This window comes from Heteronotia binoei, chromosome 5 (assembly GCF_032191835.1).
Source record: "Heteronotia binoei isolate CCM8104 ecotype False Entrance Well chromosome 5, APGP_CSIRO_Hbin_v1, whole genome shotgun sequence".
In the NCBI taxonomy this organism is placed as follows: Eukaryota; Metazoa; Chordata; class Lepidosauria; order Squamata; family Gekkonidae; genus Heteronotia; species Heteronotia binoei.
Window position 1 is genome coordinate 83,556,018 of NC_083227.1, and position 24,109 is coordinate 83,580,126.

A 24,109-nucleotide genomic window follows, 5' to 3' on the forward strand; every position below is an offset into this window, starting at 1 on the left:
CTGTCAATTGCACACAGAATGAAAGTAGCTTTCTTCCTATATAGGGATTTCTTGGCTTCTCCTCATACATACCCCTGCCCCACCCTCAGCTGGGAGGGGCCATTTCCGGCAAGCTCTGATGGGTACTCGTCTGATTTATCCGGGATCATCTCCAAACACTTAAGAGCTCAGTCCAGAACATTAAAATTAAACAGGAGCCGAGTGGCACTTGAAACAAGCTTCGGCAAAGCTTTCATGGACTAAAGCCGCTTTAAATTCACATTCTTTTGTAGTGAGCCCTGGTGTGCCATTTTAGGCCAAGCCCCTAGCAGCAGACCGATTCACAGTTATCAGCCAACATAAAGACACGGATTTCTTTTTTAAAAATATTATTTTATCTACTTCATTTTCTCATGAGACAAATTACAGTCAAATTGCCTCACACTATTAGGAGCAGCAGCAACAATAAACAAAGGGAACGTGGAACGTTGCTTCAGTCGCCAAGATCTAACGCAACTTTGCATGACTTTCAGTAACGCTGACGTGTGCATCTTCATTCAGAAATGCTATTAAAATAAACGGACTTTCAAATAAATACCTCTAGAATCGGGTTGCCTCTCTAGGATGAACTCCTTATCCTATGCATATTGACTTGTAAGCAAACCCCATAAAACCAATGGGTGGTAAAGTCTTTGAAATCAGTGCAATTTACTTTCAAGCAAAAATGGCTAGGATCGGGTTGCAAAAGCCGCAAGGCACCGCAAGGATCCACTAACTCCCCTGCCCTGCCAACCGCACCTCAGTCACATGAGGCTCCGGTAAAACCAAAGACCATAGAGAGGTTCAAAATCTATTGGCCAAGAAAAGGCTTCTCCGGTCCCCACCCTTTGGAGCGCGTTTGCGTCACCACGCCGGGTGTGTCTCGTGACCGGAAGGGGGCGATCAAGAGACGGAAGTGAAAGCTGGGAGGGTGTTTGTCCCCATTAAAGCGGAGTCGAACGTAGGAGAGCGGAGGTGGCAGCGACTTTGGCCAGACCCAGTGCGGTGGCGACGGCTGTCTTTCTCTTCGGTGAGGTGGGCTGTGGTGGCGGAGTGGTTTCGGGGCCTTTCTAGGCACTAGGCCGGGTATCGGGTTCGAGGCGCTGGGTGTTGGGGAGGCCGCAGCGCGGTGGGAGCTGATGCCCCCCGTAGTGGAGGAGGGCAGGGAAAGAGGTCCTGGAGGTTGCCTTTGCCCACCCGCCCTTCCTTTCTTCCTTCGTGGCGCGGAAGTGTCGGCCTGTATCTTGGCTTGGTTCCTCGAAAAGGCACCCGGAGGTGCTTCCCTTTGGGGCGAGTACGGGTGGGGACGGTTGGGCCACCTCTTCTTTTTGTGTGAGGAGAAATGGGGCTTGTCGAAGAGCTCCTGTGAGAGTGCTTCCGAGAGAGGGAGAGACAGCAAGAGAAATCTTGGCGTTGCTTCCTCTTTTTCCTCTCCTCCTTTTCCTGGGACAAAGAAATGCGGGATTCATCGCTGACTGTGTGTTTCCCGGTGGTTTGTGTGAGTGTGCTGAGTAACACTGGACTGTGCCTGGCCCACGGAACTCGTTGAAGGTAACAAAAACGGTGAGCAGCCACAAGCGTGTCATGGGTTCCTTGCTCCCCGCCTTCCAAAGCTGAACAATAAAACTACTTGTGACTCTCGTCTGAACAATTCGTCGATAGGGGTACGCAGGTTGCTTAATGTGACATTCATATCAGCTCTTTGTATTGCATGTTTAAGTAATTTGCTGTCTCTCTGTAGTACTTTAATAGTGAGTGTCTTTGTGGTTAAGGCCTAATCATGGATGCTATCGGTTTGTTTGCTTTCTAGTGACATGTGGCAATCCTGAGATGCCTGCACTGTGGGGGAGGGGGGTGGCCGCAGGACACAGCTTTTTTTAGCTAGCAGGAAATACATATACTTGCATCTGTCTTTTGCTGTGAATTGGTTTGTGCAAGTGCAGTTAAAAATAACCAATCTTAATTTATGGATGTTAGATTAGTGGACAAGCTAGATAATAAAGTGCTCCTTTTGTTATCTTAATAGTTAAGTATGAGATCACTGCTTAAACTGGTAGGGTAAACAAGTCATACCCTCTTCTGGAATGCTGCCAGTAGTTTTGTTTTTGGGAGCTGCTGTGATCTAAGCAAGATTTCAGATGGCTCCAAGAGTACTAGTACTAACCAAGACTTAGTGTCAAATGTCCTTGAGTAGGAACACTGCTTGTTATCAGTACTACTCTGTGTATACAATAAAGCAGATCAACTCTACTCTGTTCTTTATAGTCTTGGTGTCTTAAATGTCTTAAGCATGACACAATAGTTGATGTATCAGGCAACAGAAATTGCATTTCTAAATTGATTGGCTAATATTAACTATGGTCAAAATGTTGTAGAAGGCCATCAGCGTTATTAACGAAGTCCCTGAATTTTAAGAGAGCCAACTTTCTGTGTGAGTTAGGTGCTGGTTCAAGCATTCATAGTTGCAGTTAATCCGTTAACTTCTGCAAACTTAATTTGGTATCTCCTATGAGTTATAGCAGGTAGATAGTACAAGCACTCAGAATATAGATATTACTTTTTGTTAGTGTTTGTCAGCGGCTGGAGAGTGAAGCTGACTTTCAGTGGGTGGAGTCTACTCTCATGTTGCAAGCCATGCCCTTTTAGCTGGGGAAGAACAAGCATACTGTCTTCTCTTGTGATTGTAGCAGATGATTAAGCACATGATCTAATTTGTGGTTGATAAATAGAATTTGGCTAGGTGAAGGGTTCAAATGATTGCCAAAAACGGAGTTGTGGAGAAGCTACCAAATGTAGCCTGTCCCTTTCTACTTTAGATATCCTGGAGTGTTAATTAACTGTGCAGAAAGATGGGGGATTCTATAATGTCCAAGAAGCTTTAGAATGACTACAACAATAGGCATTTCTACAATATTTAAGTAGCAGAAACATGCTCTTTATAGGACTTCTGTAAATGGTTACAAAAGTTCGCATCAAGAGCCCTTCTTTCAGAAGTTGTATTTTGAGTTCATCCCAGTATCTATAGTTTTGTATCCCAGAAAATGCGTCTTCTGAATTTCTGGTGGCTAAGCTTTCCATTGTTAGAGAATGTCAGTGAACTGCTAATTTATGTAATCTGTCTTTCCTTGTAACTTTAAACAGCAGAACAAAATATGTGATACTGCATGCATTTTGCATGTGTTAAATATTGCTATTTGGCTACACACATTCTTGAAAAACCAAAGTAGTTTCAGTTAGGTGGGGAAAGATGGGTTTCAACTTCAGCTGCTGCCCAGGAAAGAAGACATAATTGCTCTAAAACTGTTTTTAGATTTAAGCTATGTGCTAAGTTCAAAACAATATATACTGTGAACAAAAATTCTTAGAAACTGTCTAAATTTTAGACTCAGTGTTGTGGTTAAGAGATGGAGGGTTAATCAGAAAGTTCCTAGTTCATATCTTATTCTTGAGGGAATCTTTTTGGTGTCAAGAACTCCATCGCCTGCCCCCCCCCCCCACATCTCCAGTTAGGAGATGTAGTTTACTTTGGGCAGTGTACATTGTTCTCCCTTTACCATATGCTCACAACAACAGTTTGAAGGAGCCCAAATTCATCAGCAAGTTTGGCAGGCAGAGTGGGGATTTGGATCTGGGACCCCTAGATCTTCCTGCTGGCTAACCACTACAACCGGCTGTCCAAAGTGCTTTGCACATCCCAAAACACTATGTATTGAGAATCCTTTCTTGAAATTGATTAGCTAAGCCAAACAGTGGTTACTAGCCATGGTAACTGTCAGGGAACCTCCATGTTCAAAGGCAGTTCACCTTTGAATACCAGTGTTAGAATGCAGCATGGTGGAAGGCCTCGGCTTCCATTCCCTGTTGCACCTCTAAAAGAACTGGTTGACCGCTGTGTGGGATAGGATGCTGGACTACAATATACCACCAGTCTGATCCAGCAGGGCTGCTCTTTTGCTTTTATTCAGCTGTAGCAAAGGTTTGCAGGAGTTCTTAAAGCAGTCTGAAGTTCTGTGTTGAAATGCTTGTAGGTGCTGTGAGTTTAGTCTGGTTGGGGCGTACATTTGAGTACAGGTAAAAATGCTGTTGTGATGAAGCATCTGATTCTTATCCAGGATTGGCTCATACTTTCCTGGTGAGAATTGGCAAAATCTCCAGAATCCTTTATGATAGCACAGAACTTCCAGTTTTAGGGAGCTAGCAATGTCATACTTGTTAGCTGTGTCATATACTGCAGAGTAGTTTTGAGCTGTGTGATTTTACCAGCCTGTGCTGTCCTTGTAAGATGTGGATGGTTGTAACATTTCAATGTTAAGGGACAAGGGACTATTTTGGTAAGAATGGACATTTAAGTGACCACTTAATATCTGTGCTGGGTATATTGGCATTCAGTGTCAGAGTATAGTTGACCTTCTCTGAACAGTATCATACAACTTCATGGTAATTCTGTGAGGATGCAGAATAGCCAGACTAGCAACACTGAAATGGATGTATTTGGCATGTCAAAAGCCTTGAAATAGCAAGGTTGTCACTGTATTCAGCCTTGGAGATCACAGTTGTGCTAAGACGCCAGAGCTCTAGGAATGCTGTTAATGTGTTCTTGCTGTCAGATGCAGACTTAATAATATTCAGTGCTTGTAAACTTCAGGGTACATCTTGGAGTACAATAACATGCTACTGTAGATGATGGTGGCTTGCCCTCTCTGGTGTGCAGTAGCCAGGAGTATACTGAACCATTAATGCTCTCCTGGAATATTTAGAGCTTTATCATACTGGAGTTCCCTCACTTGTGCATAAACAGTCTGAGTAGCTAGAATACTAGAATGATTTTGAAGTTCAGCTATTTAAAATTAGCAAGACAATATCAATTTGAATAAAGTTTCTTGTTGACACTTAGGATTCTTAAGATACTTAGGATTTCTTAAATAATAATTAACTAAGATTACTTTTCATATTTGTAAGTCCTTTAGAAGGTTATGCTTTCCTTTACTGCTGTGGCTTTCTGTTTCACTTTTACTTCTAGATATTATATCTCCCTACCTTGCGGTAGCCGGCCCAAGGCTGACTCAGCCTTCCATTCTTCCGAGGTCAGTAAAATGAGTACCCAGCTTGCTGGGGGGAAAGTGTAAAAGACTGGGGAAGGCAATGGCAAACCACCCCGTAAAAAGTCTGCTGTGAAAACGTTGTGAAAGCAACGTCACCCCAGAGTCGGAAATGACTGGTGCTTGCACAGGGGATCTTTCCTTTCCACCTTGCCTCTATCTTCCCTTTGCCCCAGAAGCCCAAAGTAGCCAACAATTCAGTCTTGGCTTTCTGTAGCCCATGTGACTTCATTTGCGCATGTCTTGCTGTGACTGGAAACAAAAAAGGCCATAACTTTCCAGAAGAAAGACTCAGTAACTAGGAACTGTTCTGCTTAGTAACATTGATGTAAAGAAATATCCATGTTTTATAGTGTTCATAGCTGGAAGGCCAAATAGTTTCCAGAACTTGGTAATATTAAAAATAAGGCTCATCCAGGTAGACAAGAAAGTGATCCTCCAGTTGGTATGCAGGATGGTATTTCCTGGAGGCAGGGGCTAGATCCAGAACTTATGAGTTGTTGGTCTCTGATCCCTAGAATGTAGTAAAAAATGTGACCCATTCAGTCACAGTAAAAAAAGTAAAGGTAGTCCCCTGTGCAACCACCAGTCGTTTTCGATTCCGGGGTGATGTTGCTTTCACAACGTTTTCATGGCAGACTTTTTACAGGGTGGTTTGTCATCGCCTTCCCCAGTCATCTACACTTTCCCCCCGGCAAGCTGGGTACTCATTTTACCGATCTCGGGAGGATGGAAGGCTGAGTCAACCTGGAGCCAGCTACCTGAACCAGCTTCCGCTGGGATCGAACTAATGTATTCCTCTTGTTTCTTTTACATAGTGAAACAACCTGATGAGCTTAGACAACACACCAAACTATAGCAGGCAAGCTTAATTATAGTTTGAAATCAACAGACAAAACCATAGTTACAGCTCTAACTTTGCCTCCAGAGGCTGCTGTACTATAGAGACAAGTATGCATTTATGAAACTGAATATAGAGAAGGAAATTAGGCAAACTTTAATTATATCAGATCTTGGTTCCTGCTTTTTTACTTTGCCAAAGTTCTTGATAGCTAGGCCAGTTCAATTTTAAAGGATCTTTAGGATTGGCATATGTGAATTTGAATCTGTTTGTATCTAAATGTGTGTGACTGACCCACCATTTCCCCAAGATCAAAGTACCCTCTTGACACTCTTGCTGCAGATGTACTGGGAAGAAGTGGTTGCTCCACAACTGTAATAATACCCCTTGCTGAACTTCTCAGTGTGACTTTCAGAAGTGGGCTTTCTGTTGTGGGGCTTGATTGAAGCTTGTAAGCGATCAGTTGAGATAGTACTACTTAAGCTGCCTCTGCTTTGCATGCCTTGTTACAAATTTGCCCTGAGCAATTGGCAGAGACAGGCTGTGTAAAGACTAAGTTGTATGTTGAACATATTCGGCTAAGAGGGAAGCAATCCTTTGATCCAGTCCATGGTTTTATCATAATTTGGTAATTAGCTGCTAAAAACAAAGTGTATGGAGTGAAGACGTGCTATATAGCCTACTACTTATGTAAGTATTTCTTGTAGAATTGTCTTATCAGTGGATGTCTGCTAGGATGTAGCAGCTGTGCTTGCTCTCCGCCCAGTACTGATCTAACTTGTGTGATGTCATTGTTGCTGTTAAGGGCTCTCTTCTATAAGAGAGCCAGTTTGGTGTAGTGGTTAAGTGTGCGGACTCTTATCTGGGAGAACCGGGTTTGATTCCCCACTTCTCCACTTGCACCTGCTAGCATGGCCTTAGGTCAGCCATAGCCCTGGCAGAGGTTGTCCTTGAAAGGGCAGCTGCTGTGAGAGCCCTCTCCAGCCCCACCCACCTCACAGGGTGTCTTTTGTGGGGGAGGAAGGTAAAGGAGATTGTGAGCCGCTCTGAGACTCTTCGGAGTGGAGGGCGGGATATAAATCCAATATCTTCTAAATGTCTTCTAATTCTGTTTTGAGAAAAGCAGGCTATATATACTGTCAGTAAATAAATGTCTTGCCAGTAAAGTTTACCATAATTGGAAACTCAGATGGCAAGCTTAGCTGATAGTACTGTTAATTCACTGTAGTGAGAAAAATACTTGCCAACACCTTTGAAAATTTGGAGGAGCATCTCTTATAGAATGAGTAAAATGCTTCATAAAGCAAGGTTTTTCACACTCAGTGTGCAGCATCAAAAAGCCTAAGGACTTTTTTTAGTTGGGAGTATTGAAAAATACCTCCTGTGAAATATTTTCTTTTCTTGAATGGGTAAACCCTTGATGTTACAAAGTATTCCATGAAATGAAGGCTTCCTGAGCTTTTCTAATGGAAAAATCAGGAAATGTTAAGGAACACTTTTAAAAAAATTTAATATTGTAGACACATTTTCAATAAATTTTTGTTTAAATTCAGTCAGCTCTTACTGCGCTATAATGTGCTTGATGATAACACATTAGTGTTCAGTATTTTAAGTATTATAATGTTAAGCTTAATATCCAAACATGCTGCCTCTGCAAGAGTTTCTGTCCAAATAATACTTTCATTTTTACCACATAATTTTGTTTTCTGCCTTGGAACTTCCGCTGCATCCATGTGCTATAGTAGCATAGGATGCAGCAGTTTGCAATTGTTCTTTAGATAGTGTATATATGTTCCAGTAAGTAATGGGTATATTTGTCATTTTTGTTACAGAAAATGAAAATATTTATACTTTAAAATTCTGTAGTTAGGCCAATAGTAAAATTTTGTTTGCTTTATAATTTTGTTTGCAAACTAAAATTACAAATGATGTGTTATGTTATACAGTAAAAATAAAGTTTGATAGGAAAGTAAATATTGCATATTTCAGTCCCCTTCCCCCCCATTTCAGTTTTTCTCCTGGAAAAAAACTTTTTCTTTGAGCTTTAGAACTTCTAGAAATTTTACTTTTGTGTCTTTGCTTTAGTATCTTGTGCAACCATGCCACTTAGGATATTCAAAAGCCAAAGTTCACTACGAAACAACACTTTTAGACAGTTCACTTTAAATTATCGGTTTCAGATTTGTTTCCTTTACACACTTACCTGGCGTTGCATTGTGAGCTTCCTAAATGCTGTTAGATAAGTATGCATTGTGCATTTCTAAGGTAGGGCAGCACAGAAAGCAAGAAGGTGGAGACCTTGATTTTTTAAAAAAAAAATTATTGAAAGATCAGGAGACCTTCCTGCTTTTATTGCAGCATTGAGTCCGCCTGTACTGTCTAGCCTCTAGTCAGTCATGACATACTTGAACAATGCTAGCAGTCCAGCATCAGTTGGAGGCAAAGCAAAGGTGCCAGTGTTATGACTGCTTGCACTTGGAGTTACTTGTGTGTTGCTGAAGCTCTGATGATGCTGCAAGAGGAGGAGAGGTGGAATTGGTGGTACTGAGCCTGAGAAGCACTAGAAAATAAGTTTTCATCTATACAGAAGCCCAGTTTTTCATATACTGGTAATGAGATTTCTACTGCTTTGGCACAGCCATTTTAATATTTCAATTTTTTAAAAGTTGAAAGTAATACAAGAAAACAAAAAAGAAGAAATCAACTACAACCACATCTTAGCATCTACCCAAATGTTACATAGGTTCAACAAATGGTGCTTTCACACTACACTAAATAATGCATTTTACATCCGAATTTTTACTGTGTAAGAATAGCAGCAATCTGGATGTAAATGCATTATTTAGTGTAGTGTGAGCAAACTAAAAGAGAAGAAAAGAGAGGCCCCTGGGCCTCTAAAGTAATATATAATCAGAAGTGTACATACATATATATATATATATATATATATATATATATATATATAATTCTCTCTCTCTCCACGTAGACAAAGAGGTGTGCCAAAGAAATAAAAGAAAAAATTAGTGTGTTACCAAAAGTGAGAGATACTTCTCTGAAGAGATAGTTGTAGGTTGGGAAGCCTTGAGTTTGTTTAAAAAGATTTTAGCAAGCTTTCTGCCTTGAAACCTCAATAAATACCTCTTAATGTGTATAACTTTTTAAAGAAACAAGTAATTGTCATTTTTGTATAGTGCAACTGAGTACATAATTAGGAAATAATTCTAAACCTTTCATTCAACAACTGACAGTGGCTACATAAGAGTGGAAAGTCCCATTTATAGGGGACTGCTAGTTCCACTTTCTAGGGAACATTTGGTAGGTTTTCCATTTTGTCACTTCTGTGTTTTAGGAGAGATGGGAGATACTGCTTGCTTTGGGGGTAAAGTCTATGGAAGGAACTTCGAAGCAGGATATGAAGTCGACCTCCTGTGACAATGGGACTCTACTTTGTATTGTGAATTTTTAGTGCATTCAGATATTTTTGAGAGTGTTCCATAATTTAATGTGTGTATTGTATTTCACCTATAAATTTTGGAATTATAGTTCATGAAATATTAGTAATTGTGGTCACTATAACCCTGTGGGTTGTTTCCATTTTGCTTTGGGGGTAAGGCACCCCATGACACTATTCTAAACTAGGCCCTGCCCTAGCTGCCTTCAGTATTCCTTTTGGAACAAACGCTAGCTGACTAAGAACTTCACTGGTTCTTTCAAAGCCATTGCAAGTTGTGCTTGGTTTACAGTATACAGACATTAAAGAGAGGCAAGGTTCAATTACTGTGTAGGAAAAGCAGTCATGGAGTGCTTGCTTAGTGAGGGAGGGCAAGTGATTAAGCACCTTGATCTCACACATGATGCTATAATCTGACTGTGCAGCCTTGAGCCAAGTACTGTTCCTATGGACACCATGGGGAGGGAACAGGAGGGGAAACCTAAAAAGCCAGGAATAGCTGGTGGTAGGTATATGCCTAATATGTGCAGAGTCTGAACTGCAGTTTTATGAATCCATGTTTTTAACCCACTCAATGCACAGCAGCCAAGAAGGTCTGAGCGCCTGCTCTGGCTGCAACGCCACTGAGGATGTTCTCCGCAGCTGAGAACGAAACGTCTGGAAGGAAAACTTTCTCCAGTAGAACACGGTGCTTGATCCCGAAAGATTCTACAAACCCTAATCATGTTTTAACTGTCAGTTTATTTCCTTCAGGGTAGCATAACCAGCTCTGGAAAACCTCTACATCAACCCCTTCCCCATAGTTTTTCTACCTTGTAGTTCAAACAGTTCAGTCTCACTACTGTGTAATAAGTAAGCAACCCATCAGTGGAAAGGGGACCTTGTGATCACTTAGTGGTGCAAAATTTCAAGCCTGTTTAGAGGCTTGAAAGGGGAGGGGCTGTGGCTCAGAGGTAGAGCATCTGCCTGGCATTCAGAAGGTTCCATGTTGAATCCCTGGCATCTCCAGCTAAAAGGATCAGCCAGTTAGTGATGTGAAAGACCTCTCTTCCTGAGACCCTGGCACAGTCTGAGTAGACAGTACTGACCTTGATGGAACTGTGGTCTGATTCAGTGGGAGGCAGCTTCATGTTTGTTCAAATTTTGTGGGAAGTTGAAATATATGCAGTACTTTCTTTTCTAAATATGTTGCTATTTCAACATTCAATACATTATTTATAGCTTAACATATGCAGTTGTACTGACATTTGTGAAATTTAACAGTATAAATGGTTTGACTTTCTATATAGAAAACTGCACATATACCTAGTGTGAGAAGGAGCTGTAAAACGGTATACCCTCTGCTACCAGCACATGTTTTTAAAGTTTTCTAGTATGCATTGAAATTATCTTCTAAGGCTGTAGGATCTTATGGAAAATTTTCATGTTATACATTTTGAGTTACTAAAATTTGTCTTTTGAAAGCACTCATTTCATTCAGAAACAAAAAAATCATAGGCATTCCTTCAGTGGTCCCCCAGTTTTGTTGCTAGAAAAGTAAAGTCCATGAGGCTAGCGGGACTCATTTTCCTCCCCAACCTTTACCTGTCTAACTACCCTGAAGGAAAAATACTTTCATGTGCTAGCAAAAGTGAAGAAAATTAAAAGCAGAAGGTATCAATAGTATGATGTCCTTTAGAGAAGTCGTGTTTAAGCAGAGGAACAAAGCCCATATCTGGGCTTGGATCCCACCTGGAGTTTCCATAGGCTAAGGAAGCTGAAGCTATGCAGATTCTGCCTTTCCACAGCAACTCAAAAATCCCCTTTAATGCTCCTGTTGATGGAGGACCCCCATAAATTGCAGTGGAGAGCAGAGATCATGGGTCTGTTTTTTGGGGGGATAGTTTCAGAAGGTAGCCATGTTAATCTGCAATAGAACAGTTAGATTCCAGGCAAGTAGCACTTTAGAGATCAACAAGAGTTTTTGGCTTTCTGTTCTGAATTTGGCTATAGACAATGGGTCACTTAGTGCAGTGGTGTCCAGTGGTGTTATGAGGGACGGGTCTGATATAAATGTCACTTTGTTGGGCGGGATGTGGGCCATGAAATGTAACACAAGGTACCAGATATATAAACTTTATAAAGATGATTTCAGATGCCGAATGGCAATAGGCTTGATTGGATTAAATGTGATATACAGAGTGTATATATGTGTGGATATATCATAATCGGTAATGAGCAATGGTGGATGTGTGGGAAAGCTTAACAGTTGGAACTCTACAAATGAAATATATTCAAAAGGCATGCTTTGATATGTTAGACCACTATAAAGGATGCCCTTTCTTAGCAGATAAATCTTATATATAGTATACAGAGTTTGCAGAAGTTGGAATGGATTCCTCTGTCACTGATGTTGAAATTTTAATTGTTAAAATTATGAAAGGAGTTGAGAAGTGAAGTACCTCGGAACATATTTTATATCTGTAAAATGCACTATATATAAGTGTCCTTGATTAAAGTACATATTTCTATGCAATTTCTTATTTTGGTGCCCTATTCCTCTGTATCCACATTAATTTCCAGAAGTTCTCATGGGCAACTTGCTAATTCCTTATTACCTGTAAAAAAGCATCTCCTATGTCAAAATGCGAAGCAGCTGTATTTTTCTGTGTAGCCTTCATGAAATGATAGTGGAATAGATAAATTGCTGAAGGCTGAGGTGGTAGTCACTGTAGATAAACACTGTTGCCCTCTGCTCAGAGACTCTGGAATCTGTGGTTGTAAACTAAATCATAAGAATAGTAATTGAAAGCTGCAGGGCATGACTGATAATACTGAGAAATAATTGACTACTGATGGCCAGAAACTTGTAGTAATTTAATGTCAGTTTAAGATCTTTAAGACTCTGAAACAGCTGTGCTGCATCAGCATGTTGTTAGGAAGTCCCTCACTGAATGAACAGTGTTTCCAGGGCATGTGAACCTCCATGAGTCGTGCTTTGGTGTTAGGAAACCTTCACTTACTGAGCAAGATTGTATCTGTCATGAGGCAGCTACTTACTTTCAGGCAAGCAGCCAAACTATGTCCAGGGACAGGTGTTGCACTGGGCCTTGTAGTTCCAACTTGGAGTGAGGAGGGAATGGAATCAGTGCAGCTCTAAGGAAAGAGGCCTGGATGTAACCTGTTCCCCATCTCATGGCAGTTTCCCAGCCCCCATGCCTTATTAATTCGTATGGGCTTGCCTCCCTGATAATAAATTTTCATAGGGTCAGAAAAGCAGGGAAGCATAGGAAACTTCTGCAGTCCTTACATTCAGGGATCACTGGATATAGCCCAAAACCTTTCCATTGTTAGGTCAGAGAAGTGAGTGTGTGGCATTTGAAAAGACCAGTGGGCCAATACCAGAAGTTGCCTTTAACTATGTGTCTAATAGACCTAAGAAATCCAGTCTGAGTGTTACAAATATCTGATACTCTAGAAGATGGTGCTGCTTATAGTATTTGCACTGAGGTTTATTTTGTGTTTTCCATACACAGATAGACTTTTTTAAAAAGTTAATGCTGACTGCTTCAAGCCAAGCAGTAATGTTAGGCTATGTGTGTGTCAGAACAAAAGCAACCCCAATGAGCTGCTAACAGACAATATAGGGAGCAAAGCACAAATGTGCAAATCTACCATTAGCTGTTGGCAGGAAACCAGTGACTGGTGTCATCACAAAAATTCTGTGAGCTGTGTAGCCCCTTTGATAAAATAACATAGCAGTCCTCATTCTTTCCTCCTTGATCAGTTGATTTCTTCAGTTTTCCGAACCTAGCAACCCATGAACGTCCATTTTGATCATGCCTCTTCTCTGCCTGCCCCTGCTGGAGGCTAGACATGTCAAAACAATGTCTTGGATTTCTATGGACAGATGGGATTTTTGTCTGCAGGGCAGAACTTTTTGCCTCCCTTTGCAGCCCCAAATTCTCCTCAACCTTGTAAAAGGAAAAGGGACCTCCAGGATCATCATAAGGCAAATCAACAGCAGTCTCCCTTTCACAGAAACCTGTGAGAGCCAGCTTAACATAGTGATCTCCTTGTCAGCTACGCTTTAAAAGCATGTTTAAGCAAAAGGCTTGTCTGTACATGGCCGACAAGGTTCAGGTCTCAGATTATTCTATAGGGGTGCTACTCAGTCTTAGGTCTTGAGTGGGAGGGACTCTGCTGGAGGTGGCAAGAAAATTCCTTATAGAAGCCAGCTAAAAAGGGGCCTGTAAAGTTTCCAGAGCTGCTCTTGGAAAAAGAAAGAGCAATACTGCACAAGCTTGAGCTTCCAGTATTTAGATAAAAACAGCTATTGGCTGTTTCATGCGAAGTAGTGTCTAGAGCAGGGGTCCGCAGTGTGGTACACATGGGCTCCATGACACCCAGTGAGCAGGGCTTCTGATTGGCTGTTGAGGTCTGATTGCTGTGCAGATTTTTAAAAACACTGTTTTCTTTATTGTGTGGCTGTAGGTAAGCTCTAGCTGTGCCTACCACCCTGTCAATTCCAGAGGTGCCTACAGGCTCAAAAAGGTTGAGGTCTCTGGTCTAGAGAGAATTTCCAGGAATTTTTCAAGAAATAGAAACTTTTTTGCTACAAGATGAAGATTGCTGGAAAAATTGAAATCTAGGCAAAACTTACAATACTAACCTGCTTGCAATGCTTTATTATTTTTAAAAATATTTTATACCTTGACTTAAAATTACATTAATATATTTATGAAATTTAAAGTATAAAAGCAAAATTACAAGTATTAGACCACAGCACCCTATATTACCACAGTTTTTGGCATCTGAAGGGGAGAAGAAAAAAGTTGAGCATTAATTTTATAGTAAAAAAACCTTATGTTTAGACAAACTGTCTCATAGTCACATTAGGTGTAGCAGCATAGTTGGGGTATCTGGTTAAACTTTAGAAGATTGAAAGCAATGAACTCTTCAATAGTATGTTGTATCACAAAGCCTTGCCCTATTTGACTTGGGGGCCAGCATACCTTCAGCATATCTTCTGTATGAACCTACCCAACCACTTGGGTCATTCTTGGAGGCTTTGCTTTTATGCCCCTGTCACCTAAAGCTGGACAGGTAGAAACGTGAGAGAGAAGGACTTCTTGTTTGTGGCGCCAACACTTTGGAACTCCCTCTTCAGGGAGATTCATTTTGTCTCCCTCTGTTGTTGCTTTCTGCCAGCAGGTGAAGACTTCTGCTTGGTTTAGCTCCCATAATTGTTATTGGCCCTCTTCCCTGCTTGAGATTTTTGTGTTTGTGTGTTCATTGAATCTTTTTGGCTTCATGTGTTTATTTTAAATGTTAAAATGTCTTCAAGTTTTGATGTTCATCACCTTGGGGATCCTATTTGGGTAGAAAGGCAGCATAGAAATGTGTTAAATAAAATATATGCTCTGCATACTAATTAGTTACACTTAAACCAACACATAAGTACTGTAGATACACAAAGGATTTCTCTTTCTCTAGTGTTGTGGAATGTCCTAAAACCTCTTCATGCTACCCAACAGGAGCCTGTAGTTGTTTTCCAGACTTTGCATCTCTAGGTACCATCTCTTTATGTGAGTTCCTTTGCATTGGGAAATATGAAGTTAAATTGGCTTTTATTCTATCAGAAGTAGCTCTTAGAACTGCAGTAGAACAAAGTTTGAGTCCAGCAGCACCTTTAAGACCAGCAAAGTTTTATTTGAGGTATGAGCTTTCATGTGCATGCTCATACCTTGAATAAAGCTTTATTGGTCTTAAAGGTGCTGCTGAACTCAGATTTTGTTCTGCTGCTTCAGACCGACACAGCTATCCGCCTGGATCTGTCTTAGCACTGTACTTTCTCAGTGCCACTCAATCTGTTAGTTCTTTGAATGGTTACTTGGAACCAGCAGCTCAAATCAGCTCATTTTCTGGCCAGTGCTCCAAGGTGATTTGGAAGCTGTGTGGTTTTGAGTAGTGCTCTCTTGAAAGAGGGGGAGGGAGGTATTGGTTCCTGCCCATGTTCCTGGAAAACTGAGAGAATATTGTGTGTGTGTGTTAGTTGGGTGGGTGCAAGAAAGTCTTGCCCTGGAATAGGCCCTGGAATAGGCTTGCGTATCACCAGGGGTCCCAGTACCCTGGCTTAGGAGATGCTGCTTTAGATAGTAGGAACTATAAAGCTAGAAAGGTATTCTCATTGACCCTTTAAGCAGTTGAAGTTTCTTATAGAGGCTACCTCACCATGGTTGCTAGAAAGGCTAGAGCGCTACGTGTATTGCTTCCATAGCACAGCCTGTGCAAGCATAACTCTGTCCTTATGTTGATGTGCCTACTGCAGACAGTTCTTGACTTGCCCCAAATAGTAGCTGTTACTGAATGGTAATTAAATAATTTATCTAAGTATCAGGCAGCGGTAGGTGGCTCTGTTACTAATAGTGAAGGCAATCTGTTTCAAGGACAATGTTCCTGGATGTTGCAATGTATATTTTTGTAGGTTTCAGAGTGCCTCTAGCTGTCTTGGGTTTGACACTTGAAGCAGAATACAGCAAAAAGGGATGTCTATAACAGGCTGTAGTAAAAAAGCACTAGTAATTGGTGAGACTTTCAGTATGCAAACTTATGGCAGTTTGCAGAAATTGGTTTGCTGTTGATTTCCTGTTAGGGAAAAGTACCTTGATCTCTCATGCAGGTTTAGATTCTTTAAAAATTAATCCATTATTCAGCTAGCTTTTTATGTGAGATCCGATTTTGATACATGCAAAGGTTTCCCTGTTTAGAACAGGAACAACAAAACAGTCATCTGGCTCAAAAGCAAGGATGCTGTGTAAACAGAGTAAGAGGCATAGATTAGTACTGCTGCTTGATTGTCTCCTGTTTTGATTATCTGTATGAAGATCAAAGATACTTAAAAGTACCTAGTACTAGGTTCATGTAAGCATTCTCCGTGCATAGTTGCTCTGCATGCACCTTTCCTGTGGTCGACACGACTATCCAGTCTATGTTCACTTGACATTTTCTGTTTGTGGCCTATTGTAACAGGCTAGAGAGCAGGAGTAGCAAGTCTGTGCGATACTGTTTGGTGCTCTGATGCATCTTATTGGAGAAAGAAAAATCTGAACACTTCTCTACTTAACATTTTCAGCCCTGGGACTTCAGAATTTGAAAAGTGGCATATAACAGTAGTGCTGCAGTGAGAGGACAGCTGCCTTAAATAGCTCACACTGAAATAACACTGGGGAATAAGGCAGTTGGGTAAGGGAAGAAAGTAACTATTCATCATTCATCTGTAGATTAGAGCTGTAATGTTACAGGAATTACTGGTGTGTGGTATCTGCCATGCTAAGTGTGTGCTGGCTTGATTTCCCTTACATCTAAACAAGATGGTCGTGAGTTCAGTTCCTGCTTGAGATGTTCATACAGAAATTGCCGTTGGTCCTGTTGTCTGCTTTTAAGTTCTAGGTGAAGAGACATTCTCAGTTCTAGCAAGCCTGGTAGTTAACCTTCTTATAGAGCTTATTTAAATGAAGCTAGTATGCTGCAAGTGGGTTGCTGTCAAAAGCTGTATTCACCCTCTGGCAGTGGATGGAATATGAAGGCTGCAGGCCTAATTGGCTGCTTTGCGGTAACTTATGTTTCCTATTTTTGCTGCCCATTAAACAGTACCTGGATAAGAACATTTATTTTTCATTCTGACAGAAACAGCTGAATCATATAGCTTCTTCCTATATTATTGAAGATTATACTGTCTTAGTTGTAGATAACTGGCCATGTTCCAAAGGATTGTGAAACCATGCTTCAGTCAACCTTTCAAGTCTGTTTTCATTCTGCTGCATTTAGTTTCCCACCCCAAACTGGCATATTTTGCTGCCCAGCGCTTGTCTTTGTACTCCGCCCCCCTCAAAAAACCCCAACAATATACAGCTTCTCCAAGTACTCTTTTGTTCTTCCTGACTGCTGTATTTGGCTTCCCTGCAGATTCCTTACTGCCCATCTCATTCTCTAGTAGATCAAATGGTCACAGACATTCAAGGCATTTGATGCCTTAACTTGGCTGTTAGGACCTAAATCCTTTATTGTGATTGAGACTTCATCAAAAGCAGCTGAGGCATTATAGGACAGATCATGTATACTCATATAGCGCAATCTTAAATTTTGCTAGCATCTATTCCTACACCCTGGGTTTTAAAACCTGAACTGTTTGCTAAATGTGAGACAGTGGGCACATATTTCTATTATTTCATTTAAGAACTCTTAAGTTCTGGTTATTGTAGGAATCACCTGTGCCGGATGCGCAGGAACAGATGTGAGACACACTTTGAAAAAGTAACATCTAGTCAGCATCCATTCAGAGCAGAACTAAACTTGAGATGACTATTATTAGTGTGTCATACAGAGCACTACAGGTAACCAATGCTGGTATTCTATCTAAGCAGTTAAGTATTGTGAAATAGTAAAATATTATAATGCAGGGCTTATAATTAGGATGCTTAAGGCTTGGTAGCAAAGCAGTAAAGCCGGGGGAGGGATAACTGTCTCACAAGAAGCTTCTTGTGAGACAGTTATCCCTCCCCCCGGCTTTTGCTTTTCTCTTTCTATGGTGTTTAGAGTTATTACCCAACTTAACCGCCTTTTACATGAAAAGTCGTTATGGGAACTTTTACCAGCAATGATTACAAACCTACAAGTTTCATGCTGGGATTGGGCACATAATAAATAACCAGTTTGTACAGGGTTGTTCAGTCCTGTGTTTTGAAAACCAGTAACTTTTATCCTGCATTTCAACTTCTGATTTCTGTCTCTGTCCAGCAAGTGCCCTTGAACTGTTCATCGAGACTCCATTCTTGAACAATGACTTCTAGAAAGAAAGTATTACTCAAAGTCATCATCCTTGGAGACTCGGGGTGAGTGCTGTCTGTATGGTATTAGTAACAATGGTTGGTGTTGTTGGCTCACAGAGCTCACTTGAGATGCATCTAACTGAGAATACTATAAGCACCTCAGGAGCAGGGACCTGTATCTTGTACAGTTCTACAATGAACCATGCTTGTTCCCCACTCCCTTCCCCTGTAGCAGAATTGGAAATGTAAACTTTTACTGAACCTAAGATAACTGGCCTGCAAAACTGCTTGCAAGATATGGTCTCAAAACGGAAGAGGAATTAAGAGATGAGACTAGCTCTTGTTACAGGAAATATTTTTCCATATCAGAGATGGACAGCATTTAGGATACCATCTACAGTTAGAGGCTCAAACTATAAGACTAAACTTTCCGGAAAAGAGAAATCAAAAAATGCATTATGGGCGAATTCTAGGGCCATATTTCTTGCTTGCTGACCAGAAAGCTATGATTACAGAATATTGTTCTAGTATTGCACATGAAATGCAGGTGATACCCACATTGCTAAATCAACTGGGCAAGCATCCACTCTGCATATAGAATGGCTGAGTAAATTCAGGTTCTTGAATAGCCCCTCCACCACATACCTCCAGAGCAATATTCACAAAGCAGTGGCTCTTTTAAGTTGTAGAATGCTAAGTAGCTGCTTATTGTACATGGGTTGTTACTTGTGTGACACTTCTGGACTTGGCTGCCAGGGCTGTAATCTGACTCCAGTTCTGCACTTAATAAACAAATCTGATGTCATTTAGTTCAGGCTTTTGAATAGGATGATCTGGAGTACATGTGACCTCCTAGAATCTCTGGAGAACCTAGTTATCTGAAAGAGATACTTGTAGCATGAAGTCATGGTAGTGAAGTACTGAGTATTGCTGATGTGCCACTTTAGATAAGGCTTGCTTCATTAGCAAATGGCGTGGTGTTGCAGTTGTACAGATGAGCACGAATGCAACACAATGGGTAGCATTTTGGAAGGCAACCACAGTGAAATACTTAACATTAAAGACTTGTATATGCAAGATGTAGCATTCCCTCCAAGCAGTGTATGAGCAGCGCAACAATTTTTCGAGGGGAAAAGAACTTTGACCAGTTCTGCCTGATGATTTCCCTTAAGATAACTTTGACATTAATTCCTCCTCTACTTTTGATGGGTGAGTTAGTGGTTGATACTGTCACAATTTGAGCTCAGAGTAAGCTTTAAGAATAGTTAAGATGAAAAATGCTTCAGAATCTGAAACTTGGCTGCAGTATGTAGGCTTAAGCCAGCAGCATATTGTCAAAATGCAGTCTATGTGATTTAAGTGTGTATCTTCTGCAGGGTGGGGAAGACATCTTTAATGAACCAATATGTGAACAAGAAGTTCAGTAACCAGTACAAAGCTACAATAGGAGCAGACTTTCTCACAAAGGAAGTGATGGTGGATGATAGGCTAGTCACAATGCAGGTAAGAACAAATACTTGCCTCTATTTCTGTCCATGTAATCTGAAGGGATCTACACGTTTTGGCCAGCTTCAGTAGCCAGCCAGAACTAGTGCTTGCTGTCATATAACTGAATATGCTGGGAACACATCAGAACAGGCTTGGACTTGCCTTCCCTTTTCTTCACAATTGAGGAGAATTAAGTATTTCCCCTCACAGTTGTACTGTGCTTTGGAGGTACTCGTAATAATGATACCTTCTCCATGCTCCAGCAAACAGCAGTGCTACTTACCAGTGTCAAGCATGCCATTTCTATACGCTACTTCTAATGGTGTTCAGCAGACAAGCCAGATACAAAGCAGAACACTCTTCATGCTCTCCCCCCCCCCCCCCGCTTTCTCCTTCTAACGAAATGGTGCATAATAAATCCATCTGGACCCAGGATGTTTAGAGTAACATTGTGCTAACTGTGTAGAGTGCCCCTCCCCCAGATTCACACAGCTAGGTCTTATCGGTTCCCAGAGAATGTGTGAGAAAGGGAGATGTTTTTGTTAGCTGACATTCGTTAGTCATAGAGATACTAGTGAGTAGCCTTTGAACCCTCAACTCAATTTGCATCCTTATGTTATCCTTTTGAAGTTATCTGTAACCATTCCCTTTGAAGCATGCCTATAAGTTACTGTGCAGTGCTATGTATGTCATTACTTCCAAGGAGTCCGTCCTTGGGCAAGCTATGGAGTTTTAACGATAAAGCAACTTTTGATTAAAGAACAAACTTGATTATTGAGAAATATCGATGCTTGACAGCCAGTAATGTGTTTACAAGTGAATTTGTGGACTCTTACATTGGCAGAAAAATGGGACAAATCTAAACTGGCTTAAAACATGCAAGGCAACTTGGGTTGATTAGGGAAGTATAGTTTTTGCAGCCTTGGATACTGTAAATCTCTTATCGCATTGATATCACTTTAGAGTACTGTACATTTTGGCTTAATTTAGCAGCACCACATTTTCTGCTGCCACTACCTGATCTCCTGAGTTGTGTGTGTACTAGAGCAGGGGTCCCCAATCCCCAGACCGGTACTGGTCCATGGCCTCTTAGCAACCAGACCGTGTAGCCTCACTGCTCCCCCCACGGCGCCACACAGCCTCACCCCCCCCCCCAATAGCGCCTACTCCTCCCTCTCTTTTTACAATAGGCCAGGGAAAGCACCTTCAGGGCTCTTTAAAGGCTCCCCCCACCATCACCAATCAGTTGATCCATTTTCACAGAATTCTCTGGATTTAATTGGGGGTCCATCCTGCATTTCTGGATGATACAGTTGGCCCTGGCAAGAAAATTTATAGAACCCTGGAGAATAGCATTTGGTTTCAGCTATCATACCTTAAGTTCAGAAGTAGGGGACTACTTCATTGCATAGATTTGACTTCTCCTAAAATAGGAGCCTGATAGGTGTCACTGTTCATGCGCCTGGAAAAATGTTGAAGTTGGTATGTTCCCCTGCAGCACATTAGTATGTTCCCATCCCTAAATCGGTTTTTGTCCTAAGTCTACATGTTCTGATCTGTGCAGATATGGGATACGGCAGGACAGGAACGGTTTCAGTCTCTGGGAGTTGCCTTCTATAGAGGAGCGGACTGCTGCGTGCTGGTTTTCGATGTGACGGCCCCAAACACATTCAAAACTCTTGACAGCTGGCGAGATGAATTCCTCATTCAAGCTAGTCCACGGGATCCTGAAAACTTTCCATTTGTCGTGCTGGGAAACAAGATTGACCTAGAAAACAGACAAGTAAGATGGCAGATAATTGACTTTTCATTGGAATCCTTTTACCAAAGTGAAAATCTGAATCCATCTTTCCTGAGTGGGTCAGTACTGTACAACACGACATCTTTAACATAAGTAACTGAACTCAGAGTAGAATCTTTGATAACAAGGCAGTTCAGGAGAATGACTACAGTCACTTTAACCTTGGAATGAACACTTAAATGTGCACGGTTGCCTAAGAACATGTGCAAGATCCTAGGCTTCTCAATTTGAGCAGTAATGAATTCTTCTGCTGTTTGATACTGCATATGGATGTGTATCGGTTGGCATGTGTACATGCTGACTTCCAATCTGGTTCAGAGTGATATAGTACTTAATGGATCCTGCCTCTGTTACAGGTTACTACAAAACGAGCGCAAGCCTGGTGCTACAGCAAAAACAATATCCCTTACTTTGAAACCAGTGCCAAGGAGGCCATTAATGTGGAACAAGCTTTCCAGACAATTGCACGAAATGCACTTAAACAGGTATGACAGTTCAACCTACTGCCTTCTTATGGCAGTCCATACAATTCTAAGAAAGTCAGGCCGGGTGGTGGCTAGGGATTGAGGCACAGAGGTGCTTTGATAGGAGCATTCCTGCCTCTGTACACAATTGTTAGTTTTGCACTTAGTGTAGTATCAAAACCCTCTTTGGCCAAAAATGCCATGTGTCTTATTTGCCAGGTTAAAAATAGAATATTGTGTGCCTCACACACAACAAGCTTCAGAGTATCTTCAGCAACTGGGAGAGTTTTTTTGTTGAGTATATGACATGACTAGATGCACTGAGCATGGCCTTGTTAATGCATCCTTTCTGGCATAACAAAAAGTGACGATTTGGCAAAGGCCTTCTATCCTAGAGAAGACCTGCTTCCTATAGGCCTGATTTGGGCGGGGCAGGAGGCAAGAATATGGGTGGCTTCAGGGATGGTGTAGGGCTTCTACATCCGAAGACCTGCTTCCTATAGGCCTGATTTGGGCGGGGCAGGAGGCAAGAATATGGGTGGCTTCAGGGATGGTGTAGGGCTTCTACATCCTTTTGAACTTGGGCTGAACTGTAGTTGGTGATGGCTTCTTTTTGCTTCATAGGAAACCGAAGTGGAGCTTTACAATGAATTCCCTGAACCTATCAAACTAGACAAGAATGACCGAGCAAAGGCCTCTGCAGAGGGCTGCAGCTGCTGAGGTGGGGCTGGAGGGGTTGAGCACAGTCCTTCACAAATGGATTCACACTTAGGCCTTCAAACACACAGCCCCTCTTTTCTCTGTAAAAAGAAAACAAGAGATTCCCACTTTCAGTGGCCAAAACCATCCCTCTACCATGAGCGACTTATAAACCCATTCCTCTACGCATCTCCCATCAATCTCTTTACATCCCAACACATTATTTCATGGTAGCAGACCTTTCTTCTCTAGTTTAAAAAGGAAATTCTCATGTATGTTTGGAACTTAAGCTGCTTTCAGGTGTCCAATGGAAAGAAACTGTGTACAGATGATCTGTAACAATTTACCTTTAATTGTCTTGTGTTCCCCCACCCTGTGAAGGCTGCAGTTGGAAAGGCTGATTACCCATAGTTCATTGCAAGCTCAGCACTCAGTTCAACTAGGTTGAGTTTTGTATGTATCTGTTAATGCTTGTTACTTTTAACTAATCAAATCTTTTTACAGTATCCACGTATTATGTAATGGCTTCTTTAGGAAAAATCTTATAGTACATGTTAATATATGCAACCAATTAAAATGTATAAATTAGTGTAAAATTCTTGAAATACATGTTTAAGTACTGAAACACAGGTCTAGGAAATGGAACAGGACACTTGTGGAGTGCAGTGTGCTAGCAACACAAGTCCAGATAGAGGCAGTATTCTGTACAGTAGAAGCAAGAATTATGTAAACATTTTTATTGATTTAAGAGCCAAAAAGCTTCCTCAACTGGCAAAAAAATTTTTTTTGTCTAGCTTCTTGTAGCTAAAACCCTTCAGAGGACGATTTGCATAACCTTGCACTCTGGATTATTGGACTTCAAATTAAAGACGGCTTTCAGAACGATCATTGTGTGTGTTTGCCTTTCAACCCTTTCATAATTAGCTTTGCAACTATAAAGAGGAATCTAATACAAGATGTCTTACTTTTGTGGGAAAAGCTCCATCTGGGTTGTGATGGTCATTCTGGTTAGGTGGCTAAAACTCTTCCTTTCTCTTTTTCCTCCTATCTTACTGCCCTTTCGTATAGATTTTCTCGAATGGAAAAACTTGGCAACTTTGTTCCTGCCCTCTTCTTTGTTCTTGCATTTGTAGCTTTCTTAAATGGAGTACTTCTACTCTTTTCCAGAGGTCTACATTCTAGTACGTAGGCAGAGCTCTTCTGTAAAGAAACATGCCAATAAACTTAACAAGAACAAAACTACTTGCTCCCTGCTTCTGTTTTCTGATTCCTAAGTGTAGCTCCTGAGCTAATTTGAATCTGGTTTTGGTCCTTTGCCAGTTTTAACAAGCCAATTCTAATGAGTATGCCCTTGCATCTCAGAGGGTCCATGGTTGTATAATGAACGCCAGCAAAGACTGAAGAACTAGGTGTAGAATAATTACTACTTTATTTTTGA

At 41.2% G+C, this 24,109-nt stretch overlaps 1 protein-coding gene across 1 annotated transcript; it reads left to right on the top strand.

The window, feature by feature from the left end:
• Positions 1-854: 854 nt before the first annotated feature.
• RAB7A (RAB7A, member RAS oncogene family) lies at positions 855-23,556 on the top strand. The gene is made up of 6 exons (XM_060239704.1): positions 855-1,048; positions 18,188-18,282; positions 19,596-19,722; positions 21,272-21,490; positions 21,865-21,993; positions 22,597-23,556. Exons 2-6 carry the CDS (start codon positions 18,230-18,232, stop codon positions 22,690-22,692), a joined length of 624 nt encoding a protein of 207 aa, XP_060095687.1. The 5' UTR covers positions 855-1,048; positions 18,188-18,229; the 3' UTR covers positions 22,693-23,556.
• The last annotated feature ends 553 nt before the right edge of the window (positions 23,557-24,109 follow it).